This window comes from Zingiber officinale, chromosome 8B (genome assembly GCF_018446385.1).
Source record: "Zingiber officinale cultivar Zhangliang chromosome 8B, Zo_v1.1, whole genome shotgun sequence".
Lineage (NCBI taxonomy): Eukaryota > Viridiplantae > Streptophyta > Magnoliopsida > Zingiberales > Zingiberaceae > Zingiber > Zingiber officinale.
In genome coordinates this window covers 98612630-98621897 of record NC_056001.1, presented here as the reverse complement: position 1 = coordinate 98621897, position 9268 = coordinate 98612630, and the positions used below count along the sequence as shown (strand labels likewise).

Below are 9268 nucleotides of genomic sequence, written 5' to 3'. Positions count from 1 at the left end.
ATTTATTACTAGATCTAGTGAGCTCCGATTGCATCAATTTCAGGTCTTGTGGATTCTTGAGGTTGAAATGAATCCAAATATATCCTCCATTATTTATTTCGGCTTCTCCAGAGGTGGAATTTTATATTAGGCCCAACGTATGTGAGATATCAGCCGATTCTTTTAATAACATTTTAATACCTCCGGAGAAACCGAAATTAAATAATGGATAGCATATTTGAACTCATTGCAATCTCATAAATCCACATGACTTGAAATGGTGCAATCGGAGTTCTCTAGATTAATCAGTGGGTTTTGACCGAAACCCACTAATTGACCTAAAGAACTCTGATTGCACTCATTTCAGGTCCTATGAATTTCTTAGGTTGTAAAGACTTTAAATATGCTATGCATTATTTATTTCGGCTTCTCCGGATGTGTTAAAGTGTTATTTAAAAAATTGTCTGAAATTCAACATTGGGCCTGATATAAAATCTCACCTCCGTTGAAGTCGAATTAAATAATGGAGGACATATTTGGATTCCTTACAACCTCAGGAATTCACAAAACTTGAAATGGATACAATCAGAACTCTCTAGGTCGATTAATGGATTTCGACCAAAATTAGCCAAAATCTCACATTGGGTCTGATATAAAATCTCATATCTGGAGAAGTCGAAATAAATAATGGAGAATATAGTTAGACTCCTTGCAATCTCAGGAATCCATAGGACCTGAAATAGGTGTAATCGAACCTCTCTAGGATGATTATTGCATTTTGATCGAAATTGACCGAATTATCCCACATTGGGCCTGATATGAAATCATATCAGGCCCAATGTGAGATTTCAGTTAATTTCAACCGATTTCGATCGAAATTCATTAATAGACTTAGAAAGTTTCGATTGCACTCATTTCAGGTACTGTGAATTCCTGAGGTTGTAATGAGTTTAAATGTCCTCTATTATTTATTTTGACTTCTCTGGAGATGAAATTTTATATTAGGCTCAACATAGCTGAGATATCAGTTGATTCTTTCAATAATATTTTAATACCTCCGAAAAAATCATAATAAATAATGGATAATATATTTAAATTCATCGCAACCTTAAAAATTTACGGAATCTAAAATAATGTAATCTACGTGACATGAAGAATATGATTTGGACTTGGAAAGAGGCGGATGGAGATGAAGAAGTTAATCGATGATGCAGGACTTTGCCAGTGAAGATCAACCGAGATAGACGGCCACATGGACAAATAGTGACCTCGATAAAGAGTAAAATTGGCATAACCTATGTAATTTAGCCATTTATAAAATACTCTACGTAAAATAAATGTTTAGTAAACTTAATTACTGAGCCAGTAAAAAGCTGAATCATGTTTAATGTATACATGTGCAGACGTGCAGTCCTTCGACCTAGTCGGTCCGGATCAGGACCGTGCGGGCCCAAGTGGGACCCGTTTGTATAGCGCACTGTGGCGAGGCCGAGAGCGACGTCCCCGATTCACCCAAATTCCGCCGATCTTTTTTCGGTTCGTGCAATTATTTAGTCAATCCCTGGGTTTTGCTGTCTTAGTGAGCATCCCAATAACAGCTTCCGACGACCTCCTCGCAGTCGCCGACCATCATGGCCTCTTCCGGCGGCGAGGGCAGCGGGTCCCTGGAGAGCGTCCTCAACGACGCCACCCTCCCGTGGGGCCGCCGCATGTGGCTAGCCTCCCTCATCGAGATGAGGCTTCTCGTCAGCCTCGCCGCCCCCGCCGTGATGGCCTCCCTGATCAACTACGCCATGTCCATGTCCACCCAGATCTTCTCCGGCCACCTCGGCAACCTCGAGCTCGCCGCCGCCTCCCTCGGCAACACCGGCATCCAAATCTTCGCCTACGGCCTCATGGTACCGGAATCAGAAGCCTAATTAAATTAATCCCTCGATTCCACCTTTTCTTTCTTTCTTCTTCTTCTTCTTCTTCTTCTTCTTTGTCGACCATGGCAGTACTGACGCGATCGAATATGTGATGTGATCATGTGAAGCTGGGAATGGGGAGCGCCGTGGAGACGCTGTGCGGGCAGGCGTATGGGGCGCACAAGTACCAGATGCTGGGGATTTACCTGCAGCGGTCGACGGTGCTACTCATGGCGACCGGAGTGCCGCTGGCGGCGATCTATGCCTTCTCTCGGCCGCTGCTGATTCTGCTCGGCGAGTCGCCGGAAATCGCGAAGGCGGCGTCCGTCTTCGTCTACGGGCTGATTCCGCAAATATTCGCGTACGCGGCCAACTTCCCCATCCAGAAATTCCTGCAGGCGCAGAGCATCGTGGCCCCGAGCGCCTACATCTCGGCGGCCGCCCTGGTGGTGCACTTGCTGCTCAGCTGGATAGCGGTGTACGTGATCGGGATGGGGCTGCTCGGGGCTTCTCTGGTGCTCAGCCTCTCGTGGTGGATCATGGTGGCGGCTCAGTTCGTGTACATCGTCGCCAGCGCACGGTGCCGTCTCACCTGGACCGGCTTCTCCTGGCAGGCCTTGTCAGGCCTTCCCGAGTTCTTCCGCTTCTCCTCGGCCTCCGCCGTCATGCTGTGTCTGGAAGCTTGGTATTTCCAGATCCTGGTGCTCATCGCTGGTCTGCTCGAGAACCCTGAACTGGCCCTCGATTCTCTATCTATTTGGTGAGCTCTCGCGATTCCAATCTGTTTCCTTAAATCTTCATTTTTCAAGTTCAATCTTCTGTTAGCATTTAATTTCAAGAATTTCAGACATCTGATTGATCATGAAGTAATGTTTTTAACCAGTGAGGGAGACAAAACAGATCAGAGCACCTTTTTACTGTTAGAAGTCGTCGTTGTAAACTTTTTGTGCCAAATTTACGTACCTTTTTCAATCTTTTTTTTGTTTTTTTCCTTCATATTTTCTCCGTTGCTGATGCAGCATGACGCTTGGTGGTTGGGCGTTTATGATCTCGGTTGGGTTCAATGCTGCTGCCAGGTAAGTCACTCATTTTATCTTCTGGGCATTCATATTGTATATCAGTCAATCCCCTATTATATTTCTATTCATAATCATAGCTAATGTGCATGGTCAAAACTTTTATGTTATTAAAAACAAAGTAATTTGTGTAGTGTTCCTTTTTTTTTTTTTCATTTTTTATTTATCTTAGGACATGGGATCCGACATATTAGGTTAAAATCTATTCTTTTAAATCTGCTGCACTTTCACGTGTCTACCGACAAAATAGACTGATCATCCAATGAATTTTACGTGCCCATTTAAACAAATTCATCTAAAGTTTTAAACAAATTCAGTCAATTTTGGACAATAATTTTTGTACACAGATATATTTAAAAAATTTAATATAAATTTTAAAAATCATTCATCTCAATATATTCAATCAAACTGATATTTGAGGGTATGAATATAATCAGAAGAGATATATACGAACTAGTTTTATGTTAATCCGAGATCGTTTGGTCTATCAGTCAGTTTTAGACAAAATCAGTTGATGAATCAAACGATATCGGATTGAAAAAAACTAAATCTTATGTGTTCGGCTAGTTCTCTTGATTATATTTATGCCCTCAAATATCAATTTAACATAATATATTGAACACGAATTGAATTTTTTAAATTTTTTTGTGTTAAAAAAAATCATTGTTTTGAATATATTTAGTCAAATTGAAATTGGTATTGGAGAGCATGAATATAATCAGGAGAATTAGAGAAACACACAAGAACTAGTTTCATATGAAGAAATGAGTGGTAGTGACACATGGCAATCATCCATGAATAAGCATTTATGAAGGACGTGACTAGCGAAACATTTTAGCAGCCAAAAATACCTTTTCGCACATCCTTGATACTCGTCTTAGTAGAATGTGGATTGTTTTGTGAAAAAGTCACTAAGTGCCTAAGGCGCAAATCGCTAGGTACCTAAGGTACGATCGAGAACACAAGTTGTAAAAGAACCTTAAAATCAAAGAAAAATAAGTTAGTGGGAATAAAACTGAGGTGCTTAAATTTGAATTTTATTGACACATGATAAGATTAGTTCGCTGAAGTACAGTTGATCTTTCTTCAAAATTTTCCCTCATTCATGATTAATAGAAATATAAGAGTTTCGGGGATGCGTGAACTTCTTTTATACTTCCCGCCATGAGCTCGGCACCCAGGGTAAAAATATTTTGTATGCTTCATTTTCTCCTTTTCTTTTGCAATCGTGGTCTGAGCTTGTGCCAATTCATCTTGGGTTAACTTCAGGTTTTGTTGTTGTTGCGCGATCAACTGATCTTTAGCTTTCACTTCTTCGATTGAGAGGGACAAGGAAGATTCACATTTTCCTTTTAAAAAGATCATGGCTTGGGTTTGACTCTCTAGATATGAATAGGTTTTTATTTTCAATGTTGTCTCAGCGCGGACCCGAGACTTAGCGGCCAGCCAACATTATTCAATTTCCCTTCGAAGAGAACATTGAAAGTCCTTCTCCTGTAGCACTTGTGCGAGGGCTATGTCCTTCTGAGCGAGCAGTTGGGCCATATGATCCAACTGCTGATGAAGTTGTTATAGTTCATCAACCTCGGAGTTCGACGCCATGAACAGTGGATTTTAATTGAATAAAGGGGATGAAGATATACAACTGTGGGTGTTGGATCATCCTCTTTTAAAGGGAGAATTGGATAGTTAACTCTTGTAAAAAATTAAGCCGCCCCTTTCTTGAGGTTGATAGAGTAAATGATGAATGAATCGACTACACTTCCGATGGTCTTGGAAAAGAAGCAGCATTTATAGTCACTAAGGAGGAGTAAACAAGACTAGAACTGGAGTCCAGTCAATAGGCTACACCTCCTTCGACAAGACTTGAATGGGAGGCTAGTGATATGAGTTATGACGAGCGGGTTCGGGAGATGATAAGATATTGAAGTTAAGGTGAAGTGACGGTCAAGGTTAGGATAGGGGTGAGGCTCGTTACCTGGTTCTGTTGATCACCCTGCATCAAAGTCCTAGAAGCATGCCCTGAGTGGGATGCTGAGATGGGGCTGACCGGTTATAAATTCGATCGAACATAAGGTTTCTTGTGTGGGCTTGACCGGGCAAAGCCCGGGCGAACTTAAGGGTATTAAGCCTTATAAGACTCTTAGCATACAATCGGTTAGGTGAAAGTCGATCGAATATAAGGTTTCCTGTGTGCGCTCGAACGGGCAAAGCCTAGGCGAGCTTAAGGGTACTAAGCCTTATAACACTCTTAGCATACGATCAATCAGGCGATGGTCATCGGACATAAGTTTTCCTGTGTGCGCTCGACCGAGCGAGCTTAAGGGTACTAAGCCTTATAAAACTCTTAGCATACGATAGGTTGGGCAAAGGCTGATCAGACATAAGGTTTCCTGTGTCCTCTCGACCGAGCAAAGCCTGAGCGAGCTTAAGAGTACTCAGCCTTATAAAACTCTTCGCATACGGTCAGTCGGGTGAAGGCCAATCGAACATAAGATCCTATGTACGTTAGACTAGGTAAAGCCCGGGCGAACTTAAGGGTACTCAGCCTTATAAAACTCTTCGCATACGATCGGTCTGGTGAAGGCCGATCAAACATAAGATTTCCTGTGTTCGCTCAATCGGGCAAAGCCCGAGCGAACTTAAGAGTACTTAGCCTTATAAAACTCTTAACGTACGATTGATCGGGCGAAAAGGTCGATCGAACATAAGGTTTCCTATGGGCGCTCGACCGGGCAAAGACCAATCGAGCTTAAGGGTAATCAACTTTATAAAACTCTCAATGTACAAACGATTTAATGACCGACCGAGATATATTCAACAGATGACATTCTTAACATATGATCGACTTAATGACCAGCCAGGATATATTCAACAGAAGGTATTCTTAAATACGACCGGCTTAGTGACAAGTCGAGATATATTCAACAGAAGGTATTCTTTAGGTTGATTAATGGATTTCGATCGATTTCGGTCGAAATTTATTAATAGACCTAGTGAGCTCCGATTGCATCAATTTCAGGTCTTGTGGATTCTTGAGGTTGCAATGAATCCAAATATATCCTCCATTATGTATTTCAGCTTCTCCGGAGGTGGAATTTTATATTAGGCCCAACGTATGTGAGATATCAGCCGATTCTTTTAATAACATTTTAATACCTCCGGAGAAGCCGAAATTAAATAATGGATAGCATATTTGAACTCATTGCAATTTCATAAATCCACATGACTTGAAATGGGTACAATCGGAGTTCTTTAGATTAATCAGTGGGTGAGAATGAAGAGAATGAAAAGAGAGAAAGTGTGATGAGAGAAAATATGGAGAGAGAGTATGGTAAGATAGATTGAGGAGAGAGAAAAAATATGATAAAAAATGAGGAGAAAATGAAGAGAGAGAAAATAAATGAGAGAGAGTGTGTGATGAGAGAGAATAAAAAGAGAAAATGATAGAGGATGTGTGATGAGAGAGAATAAGGAGAGAGAAAGTATGTCGAGAGAGAAAATATGATGAGAGAGAACAGGGAGAGAGAGTGAAATGAAAGAAAAATTGAATAAATATATTAAGGGTATTTTCGTCTAAAACTTAATTCTTATTCTCATTCTCATTCTATCAAAACCCAAAGGAAGGGGTGTGTTTTATCCATACCTAAATTTTTAGGTTTCATTCCAAAATCTTGATTCCATTCCCATCAATCAAACATAAGATTTGAGAATAAATCTATTCCCTCATTCCCAAACCTCTAAATCAAACGTTATTTTATTTCCTTAAAATTTTGATATTTCGAGAAAGAGTAAAATAGATTTGACTCATAAAAAAATTAGTCGATTATAGAGTAAAATGAAAAATGAATACCTAATTTAATAATTTTAAAACTACCCTACATATTATGATAATTTTAAAAACTTACATCTGTAAAAATCCATTAAATCTATTCTTTTAAACCTGTTGTACTTTCATGTGTCTATCCAAAAAATAGATTGATCATCCAATGAATTTGTCGTGCCCATTTAAACAAATTCACCTATAGTTTTAACTAAATTATATATATAATTTTAATATCTTACGCACCATATCTAATGTGACCACCTGACACAACTTTAATCTAATTTTTTTAATTCTTCTTAAGTCTCATCTACATGCCATCAATTCTCTCCTTTAATAGCATACAACATGCACAGTTGACTAGCACAGTTCTCTCCAAGGGATCGCCCTAAAGCCTAAACCGAGACCTTTAAATAATTAAGCCCTAAATTTTTTAAAATAAATTATTTTATATATATATATATATATATATATATATATACACACACACACTAAAGAATAAAGTGGCATAATATAAATTGTATGGAATCCAAACAGCGTGCGGGTTAGCAACGAGCTTGGCGCTGGGAATCCAAAGTCAGCAGCCTTCTCAGTGGTGATCGTCACAGTGCTGTCTCTGATAATCTCCGTCGTACTCGCAATAGTAACCCTCTGCCTTCGCGGCCACATCAGCTACATCTTCACTGAGGGTGAAACCGTGGCGCGCGCTGTCTCTGATCTCTGCCCCTTGCTCGCCGCTACCCTCGTACTCAACGGCATCCAGCCTGTGCTATCTGGTAGGTGACTAGCTCATTGGCTGGCTAGCTCTTCTAAATTCTCAATTGAAGAACATACATAATCAGTTTGATCGATCTTCGCAACATTAATTGTAGGTGTTGCTGTTGGATGTGGATGGCAAGCTTTCGTGGCGTATGTCAACGTGGGCTGTTACTACATAGTCGGCGTTCCCCTTGGCTCGCTCCTTGGCTTCAAATTTGGCTTGGGAGCGAAGGTACAGTGAGATCGCACATAAGCAAGTCAAAATTTCAAGCTTCGTCTTGAACTTGTGCCTCTGTGCATGCAGGGGATATGGGGCGGCATGATCGGTGGAACAACCATGCAAACCCTGATTCTGTTGTGGGTCACTTTCCGGACAGATTGGAACAAAGAGGTAAAGCTAAAGTTTATTGGAATGGAGCTTACTGATCCAGTTGATTAAGATGGTGAAATCAGAAAGAACATCTGCTCGCAGCATGCAGATGAGTACTCAAATCGCTTAGAAGTAGAACTGAAAGTGTTTAAGAAATATTAATCGTTTTGCAGGTGGAGAAGACTAAGGAAAGACTAAAAAAATGGGAGGACAAGCAGCAGCCCCTTCTGACGTAGTCAGGGCCGCTGCCGCTGCCGCTGCCTCTGCCTCTGCCTCTGCGCGTGCTGTTTGTCCAGCAAAGTAACCAGCGGGAACAAGATCGCCTTCTGACTCTCCGTTTACCACGACGGAGGAGAGATCAGGCTATTTATACTAGCTGTTTATTTATTTATTGTGTGTTGGATTATTTCTCATTTGTACGTGTGCATACATGTTAATTAACAAGACGTGGCTATGCCGTTGCGGATATAATCCGATACGGTGATTTTGGCTGCGGGTTTATATATTATTGGATGTGAAATTATATTTATGGAATCCATTAATCCAGTATCGTTAATAATGACGGGCTATTAATACTTTAAAAAAATTTTAAAAAAACTAACAGCGCCGAAATTGACAACGACCATTAAAATTTTATCGTTATATAGGGGCCGACATGTTAAGAGCCATCACAATTAGCGGTGGACTAAATATATCCATCGAAGTCAATGTATATTTAACCGTTGGAACATTAAATACATTGAAATCACATTAACTTTTTATAATGAAATTATATTAATTAAATCATTATAGCATTAAAATATTAAAGTAGAATTATGACTTTTGAAAATCTTTGAAAATCTGAATTATTTGGATTTTCGATTAATTATTTGGGTAAGATTCGGTCCATGCAATAGTGCAAGGGTAACGTTAGAGAATCCCAGCAACAAACTACTGTAACGGGGTTCCCTATGAAAAAAATTAATTTAATTGAATATTATACTTATCTTAGTAAAAAAACTAAGAAAAATATATTTTTTTAATATTTTCGGCCTAAATATTTATAGAAGTTTCTTTGATCATAGTGTTGTCAATTTAAGATGTGGGACTAAAGAGAATTATATTTTTTTATATAAAACAACCAGAGAAAATTAATGATGAGAAAAATTCATAATAATACGCTGCAGCTGAGGCTCGAACTCTAGATCACTGATTGTTTCGCTTGTAGAATTACTAATAAATCTTGTCATTTTTAAATTTGGCGTTCAAACAGTAGTAACGAATTATTTAATAATTCGTCTCAAATAGTGACGGATAAATAAATTATACATTTTGTCAACAAGAATAGTGATGAGCGACGGATTTAGCGACGGAT

At 39.6% G+C, this 9268-nt stretch overlaps 1 protein-coding gene across 1 annotated transcript; it reads left to right on the top strand.

Moving 5' to 3' along the window:
* Positions 1-1522: 1522 nt before the first annotated feature.
* LOC122017051 (protein DETOXIFICATION 40-like) lies at positions 1523-8448 on the top strand. The gene is made up of 7 exons (XM_042574522.1): positions 1523-1877; positions 2015-2646; positions 2906-2962; positions 7323-7561; positions 7658-7776; positions 7849-7935; positions 8088-8448. The coding sequence occupies exons 1-7, from the start codon at positions 1611-1613 to the stop codon at positions 8148-8150; spliced, it is 1464 nt and encodes a 487-aa protein (XP_042430456.1). The 5' UTR covers positions 1523-1610; the 3' UTR covers positions 8151-8448.
* The last annotated feature ends 820 nt before the right edge of the window (positions 8449-9268 follow it).